Genomic DNA, 26,972 nt, shown 5'->3' with positions numbered 1-26,972 from the left:
GGTTGGAGAATTTGAAGAGGAATTTGGAAAGGAAAAGAGAAAAACTAGGTGAAATATGAATAAAATATACATACATTTCACCTAGTTTCACACACTTTTTTCCTTTTTCTTTCTAAATCTCTCTCCATATCCCCAACCAAACACAACATTAGAGTTTTGGGGTGGGAGAGAGAATATAAGGAAGAAACTAGTAAGTAGGAAATATTTGTCTTTCGTTTTGGAAACTACAAATCATAAGGTAATTAATAATGAGTAATTAGCGTAATTGGTTGGTCAATAGAGCTTTTTTAATTTTTAAAAAACAAATCAAGTTTGAGAATTTGGAGTCTCTACAAGAGTCATCATTAGAAATATCATTTTACTTTATATATACTACCATATTATCTGTTCTATGCACGGGATTAAATAATAATTGATAAATTTATTTTTAAATTAATTAAAAATAATTTTTTTGAAAAAATAATATTAAGTAAGTTTTAACTTTTTTTTAACCAAAAAGAGTGTTTAAAATTAGTTTTTCAATTGACTTTTTAGCTTTTTTAAGAGATAAAAAAAAGAAAGAAAGAAAGGTTAATGTATTTAGAAATGAGTTTTTTTAATTGTATGGGAAAATACAAATATTTTTGTTTGTTACTTAAATTTTCCGTTTTACATTTCTAAATGTGTTAACACTTATGCATTCACTCACAAGAATTGTTTGGTCTTTCCAAACTGGTACAAAGATTTTAATTTTTTTTTTTTTTTTTGGGTACATCCCAAACACATTTTAGCATTCTTTAGTTTCTTATTTTTTGATTAAAAAAAAAATATATCATGGCATGAGTTACATAAATTTTATTTTATTTTATTTTTTGTTGCTGTTAATGTTTTGTCTTAAGATTTATATAACAAATAGATATATAATAATTCAATTGGTAAAATTAAAACAAATGAATTTTTTGAAATTAAAAAAATTATACTTTCTATCAAATATAATTACATTACCAACGAAATTTGTAATTGTAATTCATCCTATCACAGTTTGTTAAGTAATATAACAATCTTATCTTTTTCTTTTTCTTTTCCTTTTTCTCTCTCTCACTCATTTTCTTTCTCTCTTTATTTTTAATGCGATGTGTCAAAAAAATTGAAATGAAATATTTAAATTTTTATATTTATATTTGTAAGTACATTAGAAAAAATATTCTCATATTAGTAAAATTTGGTTTGTCAATTGATAGAGTATGATAAATTTAAGTTACTCGTAAAATGTAATGATATTTTTAAATTTTATGAGATGATCAAGGTATCTAAGCTATGTTAGATTGTCAATCAACACAAATTGAAGAGTCACTTGACCAATTTATTTATGTAAATATTTTTTAAATTGGTAAACATACATCATTAATTAAAAAAAAAATCATAATAAAAGGTATATATTTATGCATATTTAATAGCTCTGAAAAAATATATTAAATGTAATATCTTTTTTATAGTGTTGTAATTATGACTGTAACTTCACTTTAATCTATACAACTGTAGATATTTTTATAATATTTTTAAACAAAAATTAATTCAAACAAAATATTACTTCAATTCACACAAAATTAAACATATATTTGTTTACATAAATATTTTTTGAATTGATATTTTTAAACGAAATCAACTACAGATAAAAAATATTAAAGTGGCATTATAAAAATATTAAAGAAAAAACTATTAGGTACTTTTAAAGTAATACTTTACACCAATTGTCAATTAACACATATCATAACATGTTTTTTATTATACAAATGACACTACCACATCATTTTAAGGTAAAATTTTGCATACAAATTTTAGTGAAATAATATTTTCTAACAAAAATGGTTATAAGTAAAAAAAACAAACAATGGCCAGAGTAGAGGAACAAATGATACATAAAATATGAAATGCAAAAACAAAAAATGGTCAAAAGTTAAAAAAAAAAAGAAAAAAGAAAAAAAAAGAGAGTGTACTTAAAGGATAAAAGATTCTGTTTAAAAAATGCAAATATTAACTAACATCCAATTGCCTTATAAAGATAGAGAAAAAATAATGAGGTGTATCATTGCATGAATGTAATATTTATAAGATGAGGAAGATGTGAATGACTTAGAGAAGGTATAATGTATGACAGTTAGGATTTTGAGGTAGGAAACAAAATTGGTTAAAGAAAGAGTGCACAAAAAAGATCTTCTTCATTTTTCCTTTTTTCAAATCATAAATCATGATTTTTTTTTTATAAATTTTTTAACTTAAAAAATTTACAAATTTAGTATAGAAAATAGCCAAATCAGTTTATTTAATTTATTTATCGGGAAACAATTTAATTATAGGGAAATAACCAAATCAGCTTTACAAATTAATTATAAGAAAACAAAATCAATCAAACAAAACAATTTAAATTGAATTTTGTTTAATTTATTTTAAGGAGTGAAGGATTTTAGATAGAGATTTTAGAAGATGAACAAATAAATTGGAAGGTCAACCAACCGTATTTTTATATTTGATTTTAGAAAAGAATCATCTTTTAAGCAATAATTTTAGGAGATGGAGTTGAAATTTTTTTATTTAAATATTTTTTAATTCAAAAATTATGTAAGACATGAATAGTTTATTATTTTTTTAAATTGAAAAAAATGAGAAATTGAGGTTAAACAAGTAGACCTCTCACATCCATTCTCTTTAGAAACCTCCTATAGACAGATAGATTTATACCTAACAAATTAAAAACAAAAACTATACTAAACAATTTGATTTTTTTTTTTTTTAAAAATAAAGAAAAAAAGGGGTATACACTTTGGCAACAATGTAGTTTGGGATTGTGTCGAAGGATGAGAGTAACATGTTTGCACTATACCATATAAATTTTTTCCAAAATAATGATTATAATATATGAGAGTAAATCATATCCACAAATTATTGATTATTGATTATGATCTTCAAAAATTAGCTGTGGCACCCCCTAACTTCACCCCTGACATCATCAAACAACACATTAGATAATACACCCAGTGGTTGTTGCTGAGTATTGGATGTGAACTTGAAATGCTTTGTGATAATCAAATTTATACTTTGAATCTTGTCTTTTATGTGGACCAGTTTTAGTTGTTTAACAACTTCTAGGCATGATAGACAAATAAATAAGATAAAAAAAAAAATAACAATAAGAAGAAGAAGAAGAAGAAGAAGACGACGAAGACGAAGACGAAGACGAAGATGAAGACGAAGCAAACATGTTCAAATTATTTTTTTACAATAAGTACAAACTTTAAGCAACAATATTGAAAAGGGAAGAAGAAGAAAAGAAGAAAGAAATAGAAATATAAAACATTCATCAAGTTTTCCACAACAAAACAAAACCTCCTAAACCAAAATAGAAATAAAAAGGAAAATATGACAAAAATAGAATTTTGAGTGATTATTATTATTATTTGCTTGGACCATCTGATTTGGGCCTTTTCACAATTAGAACAGGGCACTTTGCCGTCTGTGCACAGTGATTGCTCACACTTCCTAGAAAAGTCCTGCCATTTAAATCAACCCAAAAAATAAAAAATAAAAAAATTAGCAATTATCTTATTTTTTTTAAAAAAAAAGAAGAAGCAATGCTAGTGACTAAATTTGGATACCAAATGATCTGACTTTTAGAATGTACACTATATTTACACACATAAACAAAAATTCTTTTATTAAATCAATGCGTCATGATAAATCAAATAATATCCCTATATTTGATCACTTATATCATATTATAACATGGGATTCTAACCCAAAATTCTTATTTCATGTCCTTAATGCATCTATACTATTTATTAAGCAAAAAAAGATTTTTAATCCCAAACCTTGTGGGAGCTTCAATCTCCCAATCTAAATTTTCTGATTTTTTATTTAAAAAAAAAAATCTTTGCATTTATTAACTTCTCCCAACTCCCAAGTCTTACCTCTCATAATAATACTTTAATGCATTAAGAACAAGTATAAAAAAAATTCATTGAAATCCAACACATGAATTCTTTGAAAAGTCCCAACACATATGATTATTATCCCTCATAATAACACTTTAATACATTAAGAACAAGCATAAAAAAAATTTCTAATTTAATAATGTCCCAGAGTTTCTCTAATTTAAGATCCTCACGTCCTCTGGTGTATGTGGCACAGGGATATAAATTTTAAACGAGAGACAGAAAAGTTTGTAGAATAAAAGACAAATAAATTGAGTAGATGATAAGAAAGGGAGTGGAAATGTAAGCAATAAAAATAATAAAAATAATAATATATGTACCAATTAATATATTAATTAGTATACTAACAGATGATATGTCATAATTTTAAAAATTTTAAGTATTTGTAATTTGTATAATAGGTGAAGTCAATAATAATGGCATAACATTAGTTGGTATACTAATGTGTATATTAATTAATACATGTAACACCTCCGTAAGACCCTTTAAATTGATGCACTAATAACACATCTATATCTATACTATATATTAAGTAAAAGAAGATTTTTAACCTTAAGTCTTGTGGGAGCTCCAATCTCCCAATCTAAATTTCCTAATTTTTTGATTTAAAAAAAAAAATCTTAGCATTTATTAACTTCTCCCAACTCCAAAGTCTTACTATCATAATAACACTTTAATGCATTAAGAACAAGTATAAAAAAAATTCTTTGAAATCCAATACATATAAATTCCTTGAAAAGTCCCAACACATATGATTATTATCCTTCATAATAACACTTTAATGATTAATAACAAGCATAAAAAAAAATTCTTTAAAAGTTCAACACATATGATTTTTATCAAAATATTAAATTTTAATATAATATAATAATAAAAAAAGGCATTCAATTCCTTGAAAAGTCCAACACATATGATTATTATCAAAATATTAAACTTTAATATAATATAAAAAAAGAAAAAAGAAGACATTTAAAAATATATATATATTTAAAAATCACAATTCACATATATAGATAATTGTAAACACAATCCGTGCATAATACGGGTGATATGCTAGTATTTATATATGAAAACTGTCTAATATCAAGTTGTCTTAAATTTTGAGCCATATTCTAACCCAAGCCTTACAACTATTATGAAAAATTGATCGGTTAATTAGTAAAAATATTTAATAATAATAAATTTGGGAGTTTTTAACCCTAAGCCTTGTGGGAGCTCCAATATCTCAATCTAAATTTCTAATTTTTTGATTTAAAAAAAAATCTTAGCATTTATTAACTTCTCCAAACTCCAAAGTCTTATCATCATAATAACACTTTAATGCATTAAGAACAAGCATAAAAAAAATTCTTTGAAATCCAATACATATTAATTCCTTGAAAAGTCCCAACACATATGATTATTATCCCTCATAATAACACTTTAATGCATTAATAACAAGCATAAAAAAAATTTTCTTGAAAAGTCCAACACATATGATTATTATCAAAATATTAAACTTTAATATAATATAAAAAAGGAAAAAAAGAAGACATTTAAAAAAAAATATTTAAAAATCACAATTCACATATATAGATAATTGTAAATACAATCCGTACATAGCACGTGTGATATGCTAGTTAATATTATCCAAATTAATTGGATAGTCCAATTTGACTAATACTATATGCAAAATTAGTGTACTAATTGATGATATGACATAATTTAAGATGTTTTTGATATTTGTAATTTATATAATGAGTGATGTCAATAATAATATCATAACTAATGTTGATACATTAATTAATACATTAATTCGTGCATATACATCACTCGTCCAGTTTAGCCTTGTGCATCCACCACACAACCATCCTAATAATTTTTTCATTTATTTTGTAACTTCATGTGTGTAAATTATTTATAAAAATAAAAATAAAAAAGGAAGAAGATTAATTTAATAATTATATAATCACATAATTTTATTAATAAATAATTTAATATTAGGCACAAAAATTTTAATAATCCCTGTTTAGTTTTTAAAAATTATTTTTGATATTTTTTGCTTTTTCGTGTTTTTTCATCTTTATTAAAAAATTCATATTTTAATCAATTTTTCAGATATACCTAATCTAAATATACTTAAATATACCGGTTAAATTGGAAAAGTGAGAGTAGACCTACCTCTTGATGAGGCCATAACCGTGACTTCCCAATACCGCCAAGTCGACTCCAAACTTCTCCACTGCTTGACATATCACGTCCCTTGGATCTCCACTCTCCACCCTTGTTTCCACCTTAACCTACAATACAAACGCACATACAATCCACAAAATCACCTTTTTAATATAACTATTTTACCCTTCACAATTAGAACTGCAAACGAGTCGAGTCGAGCCGAGTTTTAGACTTAGTTTGGGAAGACTAAATAAGTGCACTTTTTGACTTTTTATGAAATATGGATTGGGTTTGGGTTGGATTTGAAGTGATGTGTTACAGAGGTGATGTGACTTAAATAAGATGATGTGACTTTAAATAGGATAGTGACTTTTTAACTTTTTGTCTTTTTTCAATCATGCCAAACTTGGCCTTAGTATGTTTGGATTTGTTTATTAAGATTTTAACGAGTTCGAACTCGAGTTGAATAAAAATTTACGAACTGAGCTCGAGCCGAGTTGGCTTAGGCTCGACTCGAGCTCGAGTTTGTTCACGAACCTTAACGAGCCAAAAAATTTATAAATTCATACTTGCATGTGAGACTAAAGTTACAATAAAAACTTTGATTATACAATTATATATACAATATATATAAACATACTTAAAAAAATCCATATTTTACTAAAATAATAATATCTACTACTACTATTATATAAATGTACTATCTATAGTTAACTATTATTTACATTTATATTTTTTAAATATATAAATAGCATATTTCTCTTATTTTTTATACATATTTTTATATTATTTAATATGTAAATAATAAATATTAAACGAGCCAGTTAACAAGCCGAGCTTACGAGCCGAGCTTACGAGCTAAGCTTTAGAATGTTTGGACTTATTTATTAAAAATTTAACGAGCTCGAGCTTGAGCTCAAACGCAAAAAAAAAAATTAACGAACCGAGTTTAAATGAATTCTTACCGACCCGAACTCGAGCCTGTTCACGAACGACTCTGTTCATTTGCAGCCCTATTCAGAATACACTAAAAATACAAAACAAACAAGCAATAAAGAGTACACACATCAAGATTATGATCCTCCTTGCAAAGTCTCTTGGCCTTCTCCATCACACTCTCAGCCACCTCATTGCTGTACCTCTCCATAGATGACATTGTATCAGGCGAGAACAAGTATCCTGAAAACCAATTGCAATTTACTAAAATGCCACCAAAACAGTTGCCTCATAAAGGAAAAATGAAAATGAAAATGACAAATTTACATTTACCTAATTCTAATTTCATTAAGTTTACATTTAATTTTTCTATATTTTTTATATTATGTCAATTTAATCTAATTGATGATGTCAAAATAGCTGATTGAGAAATAACGTTCGATTTAAAATAATAATACATTTAATTTTCAATAAACTATTTTAGTTTTGATTTCGTCTAATTACTTAATGAATATTACTAATTGAATTAAATTGACATGAAAATCTAATATGGAAAAATTAATAAAATTAAAACTATAAGGGCATCTTAATTTTTACATTTTTACTCAATAAAATTTAAATTGAAAACTCTATTAGATATGAAACAATTAAAATAGATAAAGTTACATTTATGTAACATTTTGAGTAAAAATTTCAAATTGAAAACCTCAAACTAGTATCTAAAATTTTAAATTTGATATAAGATTGAGATTGGGTTAATAAACAAAGATGCCATAATAAATAAATGGGTAAATTACAAGTACATACAAAGATGCCATAACATTTATGTAACATTCTGAATTTGTTTTTGTTGTCTTAGTTTGACAAAGATTGTCTGCAGCTATGGGTGTGGGATGTTGGGGATGGGCGTGGTTGATAAATGTGGTGGAGTTGGAGAGTAAGGTGGCTACAAATATGGTTGCAGAGGTATGCACTTTACATTCGATTAATTGCTTCTAAGATGGTGGTAGAGGTGGGCTCATAGTAGGGGTAGAAGATGGTATGAGAGGTTTTGGGGTTGCTTCAAAAAGAGAGTTGGGAGGATAAGGGTGGTAATATCCTTTAGAATTGAAGGGTAATTTGGTAGTTTTAAATTTTCTGTTAACTTTAACAGATGATAAATGGATAACTGTATTTCTACCCGCTAAATTCTCTCATAACACATATTTAATGAATATTTTCTCAGTATACACATCAAATAAAAATATTTTCAGTACACATCTTTTCATTTCAACAATTACTTATCTTTTACTTTTAAAATCCTAATTTATTTTTTGTTCACCGATTCTTCTTCTTTCAAAAAACTTGGAATGTCACTGCTACCGTTGCCATTGCCGCCGCCACTCTTAGCCCTCTACTGCCACCGCTACTCTTAGCTCATCCCACTTTAGCCTAAACCACCCTAACATGCCCTTGCTACTCGCCATTTCTTCAAAACCCTAAGGTCTACAACCTTCTCCGCCACGATCCCAATCTCTACAAATCTTTTTATTGCCGTGAACCCAACATTTGCAAACCCTAGATCCGTTCAAAGATTGATATATCCAACCAAACCCTATATGTTCGGATGTGTATTGGGAAAATAGAAAAAGATAAAGATTTTTCCTAAATGATAATTTAATTAAAGGATAAAAATGTAATTTTAAAAAAAAATCTATGTTCTATGAGATTTAATGTGTAAAAATAGAATTACTTATGAAAAATTTTGACAGGGGATACAGTGTAATTTCTTAAGGGAAAATCTGTAATAAAAAAAAATCTCACAGGGTGTTAGTATAATTTACCTAATTAAAATAATTTTAAAATTATTATCAGGTTTTAAAATTATCAGGTGTATCCATAAATAAAATTAATAAAAATTTAGAAGGTAAGGATTCAATTATTTAAATTAAAACTATAATAAGTAAAATAAATTTAATTCAAATATCGGAGATAGAAATTATAATGAACCCTATATTTTTTATCGACAAAAGTGAGTAATTAGTTACCGGTTCCGTCAACGGCCGTGTAGATAGACGGAGTTGGTTTGGCGTAGATGAGGATGAGGGTATCTTTGGAATTTTGGGAAACGACGATGTTGTTGAGGCACCATGAGAGAGCGTACATGCTCTCTTCTCCTTCATCCACGGCTACCAATATCTTCCTCTCCTTTGCTTCACACCCTGCCATTTTTTTGAGATTGATCGGACGGTTGGAAATGCTTGTAGAAGAATACTTATCTACTGCAATTGTTTTTTTGTTTTTGTTTTTTGACAGCACTGCGTTATATACTACTATAGGTGCGACTGAAGAAGATTGGGTTTATATACTACTATAGTGAGGCACATACATTTACGAAGATGAAGATGAAGATGAAGATGAAGAAGATAATGATGATGATGATGATGATGTGTTTGGTGGTTTTGGAAACAATGGGCCTTTTTTCAACAAACAAACAGTAATCCTTATCCGATAGTCCAGTTGTATGTTGTCTGTGGCTTTACATGAATTCTATTTCTATTTCGATAATTTACAGGATTATTTAGATGAAAATTCTTAAATTATTAAAAAAATATTATTTTTAGTTTTTAAATTAAAAAACATAAAAATAAATTCTTTAAATTTTTGAAAAGTATCACTTTATTTTTTAAATTATAAAAACGTATAAATAAATTTTTTAAATTATAAAAACGAATAAATTGAATCCCTAAAAACGAATAAATTGAATCCCTAATGGAAATGATTAAAGTGAAACATGTAAATAGTTTTGAAAATTTATTTGTACGCTTTTATAGGGTCAAAGTAATATTTTATAATAGTTTAAAAGGTTTTTGTGTAACTAATCTTAATTTAAACTTGGCTAAATTATAGTAAATTTTTTTAAATTATGATTTATTTACATTTTGTCTTCTAGAATTTCAAAACTAAACAATTAATTATTTCAAAATATTATCCGAGTACAATTAATTTCTTTTGTTAGGAATTTATATAAAATTATATCATATGTAAAGTCGCATATTTATTGAGTTTTTAAGGCAATAATGTCATTATCTAGTGATCATGTTTGTACTTTGTCACTAAGACAAGGGAAACAATAAATTATATCAGTATATAAAAGTTTTATTGTCCTAAAAAAAATCAATAACGAGTATTTTTGTTTTGAAAAATCAATAAGTGTGTCATATATGATATGATTCCGTTTAAATCACCGTTTGGCATTAGCTTTTTCAGTTGGTTTTTTTGAGTAGAGACTTGGTTTGGTTTTTTTGACTTTTGTGAGAAAAAAGTGAAATGATTATGATTTGGATGCGACATCGTATCTTATTAATTTATTTAACCTATTTTATCTTTTGTGTTTTTTTAGCCCAACTAAATTAGCCATACGAAGGCTAAATCCCAAGACATAATTCTAATGAACGCTCTTAGGTGTAATAAGATAATAGCTCGAGGCGATTAGTTGCTCCATTTTAAAGTTTAAGGGGGGCAAGTGTAAATAAATTATAATTTAAGGAAGTTTACCGTAATTCCAACGAAGTTTACTATAACTCACGCTTTATGTACAAAAATAAATTCATCAGAAGTCATATATTAGAACACGTTTTTCTTTCCAAAAAAAATAAAAAATAAAAAAAATAGGCCACTTATTTTTAAAATTATATTTTTCACTTATTTTTTTAAGGTAAACTTATTTGGATCATGTAATTACAATTGTCTTTTTGAAATAACTAATATTTCTGAAAAATTCTACAAAAAATTAATTTAAATTATCAAGATGGATATATAACGAGTCTGAAAGAGGATAAATTATTCAATATGTCCAGTGCAGCATATTATCATGCTGATGTAGTATGTCAAACTAATGAATTTTTTATTTTTTTTTTAAAAAAGTAACAGTTATTTTAAATTTCCTAATGAGCAATTTCCAAAATTTTTAAATTCTTTTTTAATGTTTTTAATTTAATGATTTTAGACCAATCAACTTTGGCCATGAAGACCAATCTATTGTGCATACAGAATAATGATATCAGTAACATCTTTGTAATAAATTGAGTTTCTCACGAATTCGAACTTAGGAATTATGAACTCATGATATTTTCATTAAAAAAAAATCAGATAGAATAATGTGACAATATTACTTATACAATTATGACTCAGTGGTGGTTTTTTTTTTAAAAAAAAAAAATTTAAATAAATTGTTTAAAAATGAGTCACTTCATTCTATATAGAAGTTTCATATAATTGTTTTATTTATATAGCATTTATCCCATGTAAATTAATGATTTATAGTTTGTTCATCTATCTTCAATCCTGAGAGGGTAATTTTTGGTGAAAATTGGGCCGAGCTATGAGATGGACTTTATGGCCCAGTGTATGACGGGCTGGGTAAAAAAGGGCCGAGAAGTTACTCCGGCCCAAGAGAAATAAAGTTACTTCGGTCAAGGAGATGAAGTCACTTCGGTCAAGATGTGAAGCTACTTCGGTTCGGAAGTAGCTTGAAGTTAGACCGGTCTTGGAGTTATACCGGTCGCGAATTATTGGTTCGGTCTAAACATACCGTGGATTGAACAGGAGAAGACCGAGGTAAGGAGGAGTAAATAGGGAACCGAACTAAGGATAGTTCGGCCCATTTTTGTGGCTCAGCAAAGCCAGTTTTACCTCGGTCAAATGGCAGTTCGGCCATGGTGAAAACCATCTCACTTGGTTTAAGCAGGGGGTGTAAAAGGATAAGCATTATCCTTTAGGAGTATGAATCCTAGGAGGACTCTGCATGGAGAAATAAAAGTCCTACTAGGATTGTGCCACTCGAAATATATAAAAGCTCACAAGCATCACCTTAGAGGAGGTAACATAACACAGCATACAATTTTGCTTCCTGAATACATTGAGCTTTGTCTATTTGTCAAGTTTTCTGACTTAGGCATCGGAGAGGTTTCCGGCACACACCCGCCGGCTAGCTCACGTTTGTGTTTTCAGGTGACAAAGCGACGTCGTACGGAGGAGCGTGGACTTAGTCAACAGGATTATACGAGGAGAATTATTTCTTCCCCGTACAATTGGCGCCGTCTGTGGGAAGAACAGACAGAACAAAACCTCTTGATTAAAGCTTCTCCCCTTTACATTCAATGGCACACATTGAAGAATTGCCGCAGTCCGCCGTCGACGGACTAACTCCAGAAGGGGGCGCAAGGCGTGAAGGATTACCTTCTGTCCCTCCCATGGCGGACTTGGAACCACAACGACATACCTCCAGGAGGGATGCTAAGGGAAGACGGAATCACAGCCCCCGTCAATCCCATTCTCAAAGTCCCGACCGGCAAAGACGGAGGATTGACCCTCAAGCTCTGGAAGATCGCGTGAAAGAGCAAGATGAATTGATATGGAAGATGGCGGCGGACATGGAGGCCTTGAAACGCCAGATGAAGAAAAAAGAAGTGGCGATAGGAGAGGGGCGCAAAAACAAGACGCCCCCTCGCCACTCAGAAAATCGTAGTAGGAATACTACACCCTCACAAGGAGAGAGTAGAAGCCTCAGGACAGGCGATACTCAATCATGGTCTTCCAAAACTCGTCACTCCAAGTCTGAGAGGACGAAGTCTGAAAGATCATACACTGAAGGAAGCACATACTGGCCCTCTCATTCGCATCAGACTAGATCTAGACAGACAGAATTACACAAATCATCCGACTTACGAACCGTGCTCGAAGAGAAAGCACGATGCAAGGAGGATGCCAGGGCACGAGATTCGCACAGAGTTTCTGCCTTACAGCGGTTGGCTCCTCGGACGCATGGAAGCGTCGAGGTTGGAATGCCAATACCGCACCCAGCCTACGAACCAACGGACAAAGCTTTGGCAAGACTACAAACTTCGCCGTTTGTTCCAGCAATCGAGAACGCGCCCCTACCATCAGGCTTCCTTCAGCCGAAATTCACCACATATGAAGGGAAGACGGACCCGTACTCACACTTAAGCCACTTTCGCCAGGTCATGGCTGTTTACAGGCGAAACGAGGCCTTAATGTGCATACTCTTCCCATCAAGCCTTGGCGACCTAGGCTTGACTTGGTTCGAGAAACTTCCAGAGGGCAGCATAGCCTCTTGGGCACAATTGGCAGAAGCCTTCGTGACAAGGTTTCGGACGAATACTAAAACTCCGGTGGAGATCGACCAGCTACTCTCCATCGACATGGGTGATAAGGAGACCCTAAGATCCTACAACAGTCGCTACTGGGAGACGTTCAATCAGATTGGGGACTGCCCCACCAATCTCGCCATTGCACAGTATAAAAGAGGCCTTCCAGTTGGAAACAGACTAAGGGACTCAATCACCATGACGCCACCCCTCACTATGGAAGCCCTGATGGAAAGAGTGCATCAGCACATCAGGGTAGAAGAGGATGGCGCACGAGCCAAAGCAAAATCTAGTGCGACCGCAGCACCAGAAAAGAAGACCTCAGCAAAGGTCAACACGATAGACCGAAGTAACATAAACGGACGTGGCAAACGAGATAACGGAGAAGACCCAGATAAAAGATGGTTGAGAATCCGCACTGCCATAACAACGGTGTTCAAAAAACCGATATATCGAATTCTGAGCGAAATAAAAGATGAGCCTTTCGTCAAGTGGCCAGCCAAGCTAGGAGAAGCTCAGAAAGACTACGACGACAGATCACGGTGCACCTTCCACAAAGAAAAGGGGCACCGAACTGAGAATTGCACACCATTGAGACAGCACTTGGAAGAATTGGTAGCAGCAGGACACTTGGACAAATACATTGAAGGAGGGACGCAGCCAGCCCCCCAGAACCATAACAACCCCAATGGAATGCCGCTCGACGCCCCACCTCAAGGCGTTATCAATGTAATTCATGGAGTTTTTGAACCTGAGCGTGTATGCGAGCTCAGAGGATCGATCAAAAAAGCTGAGCACTTTAGAGAAGTGCTAAGTGCCCAACCTGCCATCAAGAAGGGGAAGACAAAGGTAACAAACGTCATGTCCTTTTCGGATAAGGACTTAGAACGAATTTACTGCCTCCATAATGATGCCCTGGTTGTCACTCTCCGAGTCAAGGATTTTGACGTCAAGCGGATTCTGATTGACCAGGGTAGTTCATGCGAGATCATGTACTACGACACATTCAAACAACTAAAGTTACAAGACAAAGACTTGGCGCCTGCAGTATCTCCCCTAATTGGATTCAACTCCATGCCAGAGTGGCCCGTCGGCAAAATAATTCTTCCAGTCAGAGCAGGAAGTGTAACAAAACAAGTGGAGTTCTGGGTATTGAAGGTCCCCTCCACTTACAACATCATCTTGGGTAGAACATAGCTGCACGCCATGCGTTCGGTGGCATCATCATACCATCAAGTGATGCGGTTTCCCAACGACTCCGGTATAATTGAAGAGGTATATGGAGATCAAATCATGTCAAAACAATGTTTCGCCACGGTGAATGGCAGCCGCGCTGCCAAAGGGTACGTTCATTCGATGGAAGAACCAGAAAGTAATGAGCTATTCGCGGACGTCAACAAAGAGGCTGATCAGAAAGCGGTGGAGGACTTGGTGGAGGTAAAAATAGATGAGAAGAACCCGGATAAGTTCTTCTTGCTTGGCTCATCGTTGTCCAGTGCTGAGAGATTAGAGGTCTTGGAATTCTTGACCTCTAACATCGAAGTGTTTGCCTGGACGCCCTACGACATGCCAGGCATTGATCCAAACTTCATCAGTCACCAACTCAATGTCCACCCATCCGCCAGACCAGTTATTCAACGCACACGCAGATCGGCACTCCACCACGCCGAAATAGTGGCAGAAGAAGTAGGCAACCTGCTGGAGGCAGGAGCAATTAGAGAAGTGCACTACCCAAGATGGATCTCCAACACAGTTGTAGTGCCAAAGAAAAATGGCAAATGGCGAGTCTGCGTCGACTACAAAATAGTCAACAAGGCCTGCCCAAAAGATAGCTTTCCTCTACCAAGGATAGATCAACTGGTGGACCTGACGGCAGGGCACAACTGACTTAGCTTTCTGGATGCATACAGAGGCTATCACCAAATCGCCATGCATGAGCCAGACCAGGAGGTCACATCTTTTACAACTTCAAGAGGACTATACTGTTACAAGGTCATGCCCTTTGGCCTGAAGAACGCAGGGGCGACATTCCAACGGATGGTCACCAAGATGTTTGAACCATTGTTAGGCAGAACAATGGAAGCTTACATCGACGACATGGTGGTCAAAAGCAAGGATGAGAATGACCATCTTAAGGACCTAGGCGAAATGTTCCAGATCCTGAAGAAGCACAAGTTGCGCCTCAATGCGTCCAAGTGTGCATTCGGAGTAGGATCTGGCAAATTCCTAGGCTTCCTCGTGACCAACCGAGGTATAGAGGCAGACCCCTCTCAAATCAAGGCAATCCAGGAGTTGGAGAGACCAAACTCAGTCAAAGAAGTACAGCATCTCACTGGCATGGCGGCTGCGCTCAATCGGTTCATAAGTAGGTCATCAGACAGATTACGACCATTCTTTCAAGCTTTAAAAGCTAAGTTTGAGTGTGATGAAGAATGCGACCGAGCCCTGGAAAGCTTGAAAGAGTACATGTCTTCCCCACCACTGCTTGTTACTCCAGTACCTGGTGAAGAACTCTTTTTGTACCTAGCAGTCTCTCAGCACGCAGTTAGCGCAGTGTTGGTTCGTGCAGAAGGAATACAACACTTGCCCATCTTTTATGTCAGCAAGACATTGTTGGGAGCCGAAACAAGGTACTTACCCTTGGAGAAACTAGCATTGGCATTAATGATGGCCTCCAGAAAATTGGCACACTACTTTCATGCCCACACCATAGTCGTCCTCACAGCTTTTCCACTAAAAGCTTTGTTTGAGAGGGCAAACTTTTCTGGGCGCATCTTGAAGTGGGCAGTAGAGTTGGGACAATTCGACATCAAGTTCCAACCCAGAACCGCAGTAAAGGCCCAGTCTTTGGCAGACTTCGTCGCAGAGTTTATTCCTGGTAGTCATCACATCTGCCCAGTCGACCTAACTGACACGACCGAACTAGGGATGGAAGTTGACGCCGGAATAGCGCAACCCCTAGCAGTTAGCACTCAGTCAGACTCCAAGGCAGACCAGACTAAAGACAGCAAGGAAAAAGCAAACCAAGACTCACCAACTGCCCAACTAGATGGCGAGGAACAGACAACAGGCATGGACCTTGAAGAAAACACCATTCTTGACCCCACGACATCATTTGACCCCTTCACTTGCTGGAAGTTATTCGTTGGAGAGATGTGAAAACTCTTTGTGGATGGAGCATCTAACCGGCATGGTGCAGGACTTGGCATAGTCCTCATCTCTCCAGACGACCTGGTTGTAGAGCAAGCAATCAACCTTGGCTTCCCAGCATCCAACAATGAAGCGGAGTATGAGGCGCTTCTCGCAGGGCTCAAGTCAGCATACTACATGAAGGCCACCGAACTAATGGTGTACAGTGACTCTCTGCTGGTAGTAAACCAAATCTCTGGCGAATACGATGCAAAGGATGACAGAATGGCCAAGTACCAAGAGCTGGTAAGAACAGAGATCAAGAAGTTTGATGTAGTAAGGATAGAACAAATTGGCAGGGAGGAAAACAGCCGAGCGGACGAACTAGCAGGCCTCGCCTCAATGACAGATACATCCATCCCTCATCCATTACTCATCGACTTCTTACCAAGACCAAGCATAGAAGACCCCGAAGCAGAAGATGTATGTTGTGCAGAATTAGGCCCCTCCTGGATGGATCCCATCATCCTATTCCTAAAAAAGGGCATCCTACCAGAAGAGAAAAAAGAAGCCAACAGAATAAAAGCAAAGTCGCAGCGATTTTGGCTATCTCCATCTTTGGCATTATACAAGAAGTCATTCTCAGGGCCTTACCTAAAGTGTGTTCATCCCAGCAAAGTAGAAGCATTCTTGTTTGAAATACACGAGGGGGTTTGCGGAAGCCATCAAGGCGGAAGATCGCTAGCTTACAGGGCCATTTCACAAGGTTACTGGTGGCTATACATGCAAGCAGACTCAGAGAAATATGTAAAGAAGTGTGAAAAATGCCAGAAATTTGCACACCAAATACATCAACCAGCTAGAGAACTCCTACCATTGACTAGCCCATGGCCATTCGCAATGTGGGGCTTGGACATAGTGGGACCACTTCCAACAGCACCCAGTGGCAGAAAGTTCTTTATCGCAGCAACAGATTACTTCACAAAATGGGTGGAAGCAGAAGCATTGGCATCAATCAAAGAAAAAGATGTGAAGAAGTTCGTTTGGCAGAATATCATCACTCGGTTTGGCATACCAAAAGCCTTAGTTTCAGACTATGACACTCAGTTCGACGGCAGAATCTTTAGAAGCTTTTGTGAAGAATACAAGATAGAGTTCTACAATTCTACACCGGCATATCCTCAAGCAAATGGCCAAGCAGAAGCATCAAATAAAGTCGTCTTGGATGGACTTAAGAAAAGACTGGAGAAGGCAAAAGGCAAATGGGCGGACGAACTTCCTCATGTTTTATGGGCTTACCGCACCACACCTCGACGATCAATAGGAGAGACACCTTTCTCCTTAACATACGGAATGGAAGCAGTAATCCCACTGGAAGTTGGCCTCCCCACGATTCGAAGCGAAAATTTTGATCCAGACTTAAATGGAGAAGCCATAACATTGGAACTCGACCTTGCAGAAGAAAGAAGAGAAAGAGCGCTAGTTCACATTGCTTCATACCAACGAGAGTTAATCAGAAAACACAACAAAAAGGTACATCCAAGACAATTCAAGATCAGCGATTGGGTACTGCGCAAAGTAATGGGAAACACCTTGGTACCAGGAGATGGCAAGTTAGGGCCAAACTGGGAAGGTCCTTACAAAGTGGTTGGATTAGCAAGCAAAGGGGCATACCACCTAGAAGACAAGGACGGCAAAGCAATCCCTAGGCTATGGAACACGGCCAATCTCAAGTTGTTTTATTTTTAACTCTTTCTCTTTCAAACATGTAATTTCTTCTTTTTTCTCAATAAGACAATAAATTCTTTTTCAAACATGAGTTGTTCTCTGTAAGAGTTAGCCTTAGTGTAGATAGGAATATTGCAAACCCATTATTCTAAGTTAGCTGGGAAAACTAACTTAGAGGTTGGCCGGAATAAACCAACACCCTTCCTAAGCCCAGGATAAAGATCCAGGCTGCAGGACGTTTGGTCGGAATAACCAAACATTGTTCTAAGTTAGCTAGAAAAAACTAACTTAGAGGTTGGCAGGAATAAACCAACTCTCTGTACTCTTCAGCCGAAGTATGTGTATGGCTGAAGAGTGGTTGGCTGGAATAAACCAACTCTCTGTACTCTTCAGCCGAAGTATGTGTATGGCTGAAGAGTGGTTGGCTGGAATAAACCAACTTTCTGTACTCTTCAGCCGAAGTATGTGTATGGCTGAAGAGTGGTTGGCTGGAATAAACCAACTCTCTGTACTCTTCAGCCGAAATATGTGTATGGCTGAAGAGTGGTTGGCTGGAATAAACCAACTTTTTGTACTCTTTAGCCGAAGAATGTGTATGGCTGAAGAGTGGTTGGCTGGAATAAACCAACTCTCTGTACTCTTCAGCCGAAGTATGTGTATGGCTAAAGAGTGGTTGGCTGGAATAAACCAACTTTCTGTACTCTTCAGCCGAAGTATGTGTATGGCTGAAGAGTGCTTGGCTGGAATAAACCAACTCTCTGTACTCTTCAGCCGAAGTATGTGTATGGCTGAAGAGTGCTTGGCTGGAATAAACCAACTCTCTGTACTCTTCAGCCGAAGTATGTGTATGGCTGAAGAGTGGTTGACCAACTCTTTGTACTCTTCAGCCGAAGTATGGGTACGACTGAAGAGTGGTTGGCTAGATTAAACAAATTCTTTGTACTCCTCAGCCGAAGTAATTATGTCGGCTAAGGAGTGGTTGGCTGATAGGCATAGTCAGTTTAACCATCTAAAACCGATCTAAAACCGGAATAACAGTTGGAATATTAGAAGACATTACAACTACAAACATATGAATCAAAAACCGGAATAAGAGTTCAAACAAAATTTTCAATCATTAAAAAGTAATTATAGAGGGGCATAGCCCGGTTACAAAGACAAAAGGCAACAAAAAAGAGAAAAAGTACAAAGTTAAGAGAAGAGATCTTCGATTTCGGCGTCAAAGGCAGCATCAGCATTAGCATGAAGACCGGTTTCAGGCGGGAGCTCGGTGTCGGTAACAAGGGTGGTTTCGGTCGGAACCACGGCTTCACCTGGTTGATCAACAGCTAAGTCTTCCACCATAGGTTCCGACCGAACTGTCTGATCCACATCAACAACTGGAGCATCGTCAGAAGCAGAATCCTCATCTGAGTCTGAGCCCTCAAGAAACTGTTGCTGCATGACATTTGCATACTCCGCAAGGGATTTCGGTATAAAGTAGGCTGGAGGATCGAAAACCTTGGTCTGAGGATCATGACCGAGCTTCTCAACAGCTCCCCTCCAGCTGCACTTAAAGAACAGCTCCTTGGCGGCTTCACATTGTTTGACATATACATCTTCTGCCTTCTTGAAGCCTCTCTTTTCGGCCTCTTTGGCGCTCTCCTTCGCCTCTGATATTTCGGCGTCTTTCTTCTTTTCAAGTTTTACCAGCTCACGCAGGTACTTGTCCTTCAGAGCAATGACAGTCTTTTGCTTTTCAGCTTCGGCCGAACTAACCAGTCCGGTCAGTCTGCCGACCTCACCCCGTAGTTCGGCCATTTCCTTTCTGGCCTCCTCCAACTGGGCCGCTTTTGCCTCAGCTTCTGCCGCAGCTTGCCTTGTTACTTTCCTAAGCTCCAGCACTTTCCTGTGGGTAATTTGATTTTTCTGAAGGGCCTGACAAAGCAAAGATTTCCCTTTAGCCGAAGTAGAAATTGAAAAAAGAAGGTAGACAGAAAAAACGACCGAAGTTACTTACCAGAATCATGGATTTAGTCGTAGACCGGATAGCCTTCAGTTCGGTGTTTAACTATTTTTGGTGATGCTCCATGTCTTTGGGCAGACACACACTCTTGGCCAAATTGATGGCCAACAGGTGGTCTTTCTCAGCAACAACCGAGTCTGTATCTCGGATGTCTCGGTCGTTGAAAGTAAGTTTTGGGGCCCAGCTGCCAGTAGTTCGGTCAGAAGGATTCGGTTGAGGGCTTGGTGGCAAGCTCGGAAGAAGTGCAGGTTCTGATTCATCAACCAAAATTTGTTCGGTTTCAGCAGTTCGGGCGCGCTTGGTTCGGCGGGAAGAGGACGGCTGTTGAGAAGGAAGGGCCACAACAGCAGGTTGTGGTTGGTTGGGTGGCGTTACTTCGGGCCTTGTTGTCTTGGTTAAAAGAGCCCTGACTCTGTTCTTTTTCGCCATCTCTTCTTCGGCTGTCAGTGGAATTAATCTGATTTGAGGCAAGGATGGATCTGGTTCTAGGCCCTCCTCAAGTAGAAAGTCGGTTACTCTGGCTTTCCGGCGACCGCTATATTGATAGGTCGGCTCGAATTGCAACAATTTGGCCCAGCTACGTTCAGGATATCGTAGCGCGGCTCGCAAAGTTCCAAGGTTTGGATAACTGTATAAAGAGCGAAGGTGGGCAAAATCTGCGAGAAAAGAGAACTGTTAGTTCGGCTGAAACATAAAAAGACCGAAGTAAAAAATGCGAGGAAGAAGAACCGAAGTTAAATTACCAGGCTCTCCTTTTTTCCAATTTATAGGTCGGCCAGGAATTTGGACTTGAAAATCCTCAAAGTTCCCAAAGACCCACAAAAAATCATCGTCATTTAGGTCTTTGTCCGGCGTGTATTTAATTATTTTCTCTCGGCGGCGGCGTATCCTAAGGTAATAAACCCACCCATCGTCCTTTGAGCCGATCGAATATTGATGGAAGATTTCGGCCAGTCCGAGGTTTAGTCCGGCCTGACGGTTCAGTTCGGCTACTCCCATAATTATGCGGTATGAGTTGGTGGATAATTGGGTTGGGCATATTCTAGTCTGCCTAAGAAACTCGCAGATCAATGGTTGAACAGGAAACCGTAGTCCGGTTTCTATTATGGATAGAAGGGTAAAAGGGACGAAGCCTTCTTTATCCCAGGGAATAACGTCTTTTTCGGCCAACATCAGATGGACATCATCAGGTATATGGTAGTCTTTCCTAAATTCGGCTAGACCGCCCAGAGTATTTACTAGGTGCCTATACTTTCCCATTTGTGGTATAATTTACAAATAAGTTATATCGGTGCAAAAGTGGTGCTCAGTAGTTCGGTTGAGCGCACGCAGGAGTGCCTGGGCAACCTAAGTCTGCAAAGTAGAAAACACAGGTTAAGCACAGATCATTGGACCGTGCTAAAAATTAAAAGCAAGGTAATAAAAGCCCTACTTCGGTTTTATGGAAAGGTTCTATCTCGGTTCAACAAAAATGATTGGAGGCTCGGTTTGAGCAGGGTTTCTATTAGCCAGTCCTTGGCAAGTATCTCGGCGTATTGGCTTTGGAATCAATTTTTAGACCGGTTCATTGTCTAAGGGCAGCTTTCTGGGTCCGGTCTAAGAACTAAGAAAGCTGGTTTAGCCCCGAAGGCCTAAATCGGTTGAACAATGAGTTTTGTTACTTCGGTTGAGCCTCTAGGGGCAGCTTTTCTGAGTTTGGTTTAGAAATAAGGAAAGCTGGCTTAGCCCCAAAGGCTTAGCTCGGTCGGAGACCGAGGTTCCTAAATTAAGGAATTCAAACTTTGTTCGGTGGACTTATCTCGGCTAGAGTGACCTAAGAGTTGATAACCTACTGAGACTGCTGATTATTTCTGCAAGTTCTAGTTCGGTTATAATCTAAAGTGATCTACCTATATAGGACAAACAGTATCCTAGTTCGGTTGGTACATGATTTTGGATCTAAGACCAGTTTTCTAAAAAATAATCCACACACATGCGTTCTACTGTTAAAGTTCTTTCCAGTAAAGTACAGAAGCAAAGCAGAAAATAGTGTTTCGCAAAAACATGAAAAGCAAAATATGAAAACAAACAAAGCAAGAAGGTTAGATTTGCTTACCAGAGTAAGAAGGAAGGAGCTTGAAAATGGAGGCAGTGGCAGTAATGGAGGGCACGAACACAGCAAGCACAAACTCAGGGCTCAGGAGCAAGGGAGAAAAGCAGTAAGGAGTAGAGTGAGTGATTCAGAAATGAAAGGGTGGTTTTGTGAAAAAGGAGAGAGAAAAAGCGGCAAAAAGGGGCGGGATTGTTCAAAAATTTCGTGGTACGAGGGCGGCGTAACAGTTGCTCACAGTCTATTAAAGCCTGCCACGTGTCTTTGGAAAGTGAAGCGTTACAGTCAGTGATTGAAAAGACATTTTGACCGAACGTGTAGAACCGGAGTAAAATAAGCTCGGCTGGAGAGGCTAAAACGATTTTTTAGTTCGGTTGGAAAGGCTTAAAAACGTTAGCTCGGCTGGTCACTTGGTAATCCCAATCATGCTGTGCAGTTGGAATTAAGGGGCAATTGAGAGGGTAATTTTTGGTGAAAATTGGGCCGAGCTATGAGATGGACTTTATGGCCCAGTGTATGACGGGCTGGGTAAAAAAGGGCCGAGAAGTTACTCCGGCCCAAGAGAAATAAAGTTACTTCGGTCAAGGAGATGAAGTCACTTCGGTCAAGATGTGAAGCTACTTCGGTTCGGAAGTAGCTTGAAGTTAGACCGGTCTTGGAGTTATACCGGTCGCGAATTATTGGTTCAGTCTAAACATACCGTGGATTGAACAGGAGAAAACCGAGGTAAGGAGGAGTAAATGGGGAACCGAACTAAGGATAGTTCGGCCCATTTTTGTGGCTCAGCAAAGCCAGTTTTACCTCGGTCAAATGGCAGTTCGGCCATGGTGAAAACCATCTCACTTAGTTTAAGCAGTGGGGGGGTGTAAAAGGATAAGCATTATCCTTTAGGAGTATGAATCCTAGGAGGACTCTGCATGGAGAAATAAAAGTCCTACTAGGATTGTGCCACTCGAAATATATAAAAGCTCACAAGCATCACCTTAGAGGAGGTAACATAACACAACATACAATTTTGCTTCCTGAATACATTGAGCTTTGTCTATTTGTCAAGTTTTCTGACTTAGGCATCGGAGAGGTTTCCGGCACACACCCGCCGGCTAGCTCACGTTTGTGTTTTCAGGTGACAAAGCGACGTCGTACGGAGGAGCGTGGACTTAGTCAACAGGATTATACGAGGAGAATTATTTCTTCCTCGTACAAATCCAATATTAAAAAATTTAAACCAAATATTTAATGGGTATAAAAAATCTTAAACTTTTAACTTCAAAAACTGCTAATGGGGCACAAATATGTTCCGTGGACTATTAGTCCGAATTTGAATTTGAATGGGATGGAGGTTTTGGGCAACAAGTTTATTTATTTATTTATTTTTGTGACATGATAAAATATTAATAGATTAATAAAGTTAAATTCCCTCGTGACCACTTATAGCTAGGGGTGTGCATAATACTGCCGATACCGCCGAAACCGTACCGAGCCGCACCGCCGAGGCAAATTCGTTATTATTTGCCAATCAAACCGCCGATTTTTAGTAAGAAAAATGGCAAATTCTAGTAACACTTTTATCAATCCGTCGGTTTCTATTTTTTTTTCAAACCGCACCGACCCGATTAAATCATGTTTTATAAGATTCTAAAAATTCTTTTTTACTTAAGTTTGCTTGTTGTTCTATACCTTAGAATATAGTATTACATTACTGCTCGAGGGGAATTCAAGATGTCAGTAATCCAAAATAAAGTTGGATTCCAATTCACTTTTAAAGATGCTTAACATCACGGTATCTCTCGTCTTTTTTTTATTCTTTGATTTAAGTTTTGTAATTTGAATTATATTTTTTATAAACCGCCAATCCGCCCGAACCGCCAAGGCAAATCCGCCATTATTTGCCAACCGAACCGCCGATTTTTGATAAGAAAAATGACAAATTCTAGTGACACTTTTATCAATTCGCCACCCACTCTACGGTTTCTATTTTTCTCTCAAACCGCATTGACCCGCACCGCGCACACCCCTACTTGTAGCTACAAACTTTGTTACCCAATATTTTAGGAAAACCAACTTATTTGGAAAATTGTTCCGGAAATCATGTTCAAATTTTCCCCCCATAAAAACCATATTTTAGGAACCATTTTTAAGTTTGGGGAAATTATAAAAAAACAATCCCACGATTTGGACCTTATAACAAAATAAATTATAAACTTTTAATTTTATCAATTTAAATTCTAATTTTTTGATTTGTTTTTAATTTAAGGAAAAATTATCTATAAATCCTATCTTGAAAAAAGTTAAACCATTTAGTTCTTTAAGTTTTTTTGTATACCATTTGGTCCTAATGTTTGTCTAGATTTTTGAGGGTTTGATTTGATTCCATTTATTTTTACATCAATACCCTTTTGAGGGTGCGATTTCTCTTTCTCTCTCTGCAACTATTCATCAATGGCGAAAGAGAGAGAACAAGATGTTTGTTGTAACACCAACCCAAAATGGTAAACATCAGATTGAATAATTTTGGGTGGGTGTTTATATGTTTCAAACATCAACCTTGTCGATACCTATTATTAGATCTTGAACGTTCCATCTCTTATTCTACGTACACCGGCCGGTGCCCCTCCGGTACAGTACCGGATCGGAGTTTGGATCGGCGAAACTTCCCTGAACGGAACGATTCCATCACTTCCATCATTCCACCACCTGGTTCTCGTTTTTCTTCCTCATTTCAAAACCCTATCCCCCACTTCACCCTCTCTCTCTTTCTCTCTCTCTCTCTCTCAAACCCACATTTATTTTTTATCATCACCCGAATATCTTGTATCTCCAAACAGCTCTTTGCTTGCTTTGTTCTTTTCAAATCGAATCTATTCCATTAGTTTTCTCAAGCACACAGTTGTGAAAGATGGATTTTTGAATACCCATTTGCCTAAAATCGAATCTTTTCCTTCTTCATCACTCTCGAATCTCTCAAAACCTTGAAAAAAAAATGGATTCGTCTGCGTTTTAAACCCTAGACAGAGGCCTTTTTCACGAGATTCTGATTGATGGGTAGAAGAGATTTGCAAGTTTTGGAGGTCAAAAAAGAAGGGTTTTTCTCAAGTTCTGGATTGGGCCTTCAATGGAGTCTCCCAGATGGGTTTTGATGTTGTTTTGATGATGATGTTTGATGTTGGTCATGGCCTTGATGTTGATGATGTCTACTACTGATGTTAATGATGGATCGCTGTGGATCAGAACTAATGTTGATGATGTTGATCATGGCCCTGATGTTTATGATGTCTAGTATTGATTTGATGATGATTTCCTAGTTTGATGATCTCCGCTTGGATTTTTTCTTTGTAAAAAACACAAAATCATTACTGGATTCAGAGAGAGATGGCTAATGTTGGTGATGGCTAATGTTGTAAAAAACACAAAATCATTACTGGATTCAGAAAGAGATGGCTAATGTTATAAAAAACACAAAATCATTATTGGATGTTGATGATTAATGTTGGTGATGTTTGATGGTTGATGATGTTTTTTTAAAGTTTGATGTTGTTGATGTTTTTTTGATGATGTTTTGCTGATGTTTGATGTTGATGTTTGATGATGTTTTTATGATGTTTTTTGATGAAATTTTTTTTAGTAATGTTGGTAATGTAGTTGACGATGTTTGATGATATTTTTATGATATTGATGATTTTTGATGATATTTTTTTAGTGATGTTGGTGATGTAGTTGATGTTGTTGATGGTGCTGAACACCAACCAAAAAAAAAGACCATTAACATCGGCGTAACGATGTGTTTGGAGGGAAAACAAACATCTACAGAGTTTTGGGCATTTCAGTCAATACCACGTTGGGGTTTTCCTAATTTACCCTTACTAAAAAGCGCAAAACATAGTGTAACACTGGTTATTTTGCCATTAATATTAGTTTGGGACTAATTGGATCATAAGATAAAACATAAAACCAAATGAGTCATAAGATAAAGATTTGAGATTTATTGGTGCATCTCCCTTAATTTAAATCATTTACCTATTTCTACTAAATAAAATTGACAGAAAAAATAATATTTTAAACATTATACTCAATGTAGATGTACAAAAATTGTCTAAACGATATTTTTTCATTAAGTTTTATAACTAAAATATATTTTTTCTATCAATTTTGTTTAATGAAAATAAATAAATGGTTTAAATTAAGGGAGATTTAGTTACAAATCCCTTAGACCTTTCGTTTTTTTGTCAAAAGGACAAAAAAAAATTTAATACTCGCAAAACTCCCTCACAGCTCCCTTTTTTTGTTAAAATGACTAAATTTTACTTTGATTCACCTGTGAACAAATAAAAAAAATAAGGGATCACACAAAAAACAGGGGTTTATAAGTGAATGAGTGAACGAAAGAGAGAAATAGAGAGAGAGGGAGAGAGAAACAAAGTAAAAAAGAGAGAGAAAGAAACTATCGATTTTCAAATATAAGATAACAAATCTCAAATTTGAATTCATCAATCTCATATGAGGTAGTGGAGAGTGAAGACAAACAGTGACTATAAAAATGATGTTTTGAAATACTAAAGAGTTTTTGAAAGTAGTCATATAATTCTTATTCTTTTGACAAACAAATCAAAATATTATAATTTAAATTTACAAAATTAAAAATTCGTAATTTATTTTGTTATAAAGTTCAAATCCTAGAGAATTTTTTTTTTTTTTTGTAATTTTTTTTAAAGTTTTTTTCTAAATTTTTTAAAATTGTTTTCACACAAAAATGTAAATGATGGGATTTTTTTGAAATTCTTCATTATTTTTTATTTCCGAAAATAATAAAAATAAGG

At 35.8% G+C, this 26,972-nt stretch overlaps 1 protein-coding gene across 1 annotated transcript; it reads right to left on the bottom strand.

Annotated features, from left to right (window-relative positions):
* Positions 1-3,221: 3,221 nt before the first annotated feature.
* On the bottom strand, positions 3,222-11,048 carry LOC114312547 (universal stress protein A-like protein). Its single transcript, XM_028258786.2, has 4 exons — positions 9,086-11,048; positions 7,189-7,301; positions 6,129-6,247; positions 3,222-3,527 (listed from the first exon to the last, which is right to left on the bottom strand). The coding sequence occupies exons 1-4, from the start codon at positions 9,264-9,266 to the stop codon at positions 3,431-3,433; spliced, it is 510 nt and encodes a 169-aa protein (XP_028114587.1). The 5' UTR covers positions 9,267-11,048; the 3' UTR covers positions 3,222-3,430.
* Positions 11,049-26,972: the final 15,924 nt, after the last annotated feature.

Source organism: Camellia sinensis, chromosome 5 (assembly GCF_055761805.1).
Source record: "Camellia sinensis isolate YWXY chromosome 5, ASM5576180v1, whole genome shotgun sequence".
Taxonomy (NCBI): Eukaryota; Viridiplantae; Streptophyta; class Magnoliopsida; order Ericales; family Theaceae; genus Camellia; species Camellia sinensis.
The sequence above is the reverse complement of the archived record's forward strand: the minus strand, read 5'-3'. Positions and strand labels throughout refer to the sequence as shown.

Bases quoted from the DNA above. Each gene is read 5' to 3' on its own strand.
- LOC114312547 (XM_028258786.2), bottom strand. From the start codon at position 9,266: ATGGCAGGGTGTGAAGCAAAGGAGAGGAAGATATTGGTAGCCGTGGAT. The intron at 7,302-9,085 runs GTAACTAATTAC...ATTGGTTTTCAG, and splicing joins CACGGCCGTTGACGGAACCG to GATACTTGTTCTCGCCTGAT. The intron at 6,248-7,188 runs GTGTGTACTCTT...TTTGTATTGTAG, and splicing joins AGGAGGATCATAATCTTGAT to GTTAAGGTGGAAACAAGGGT.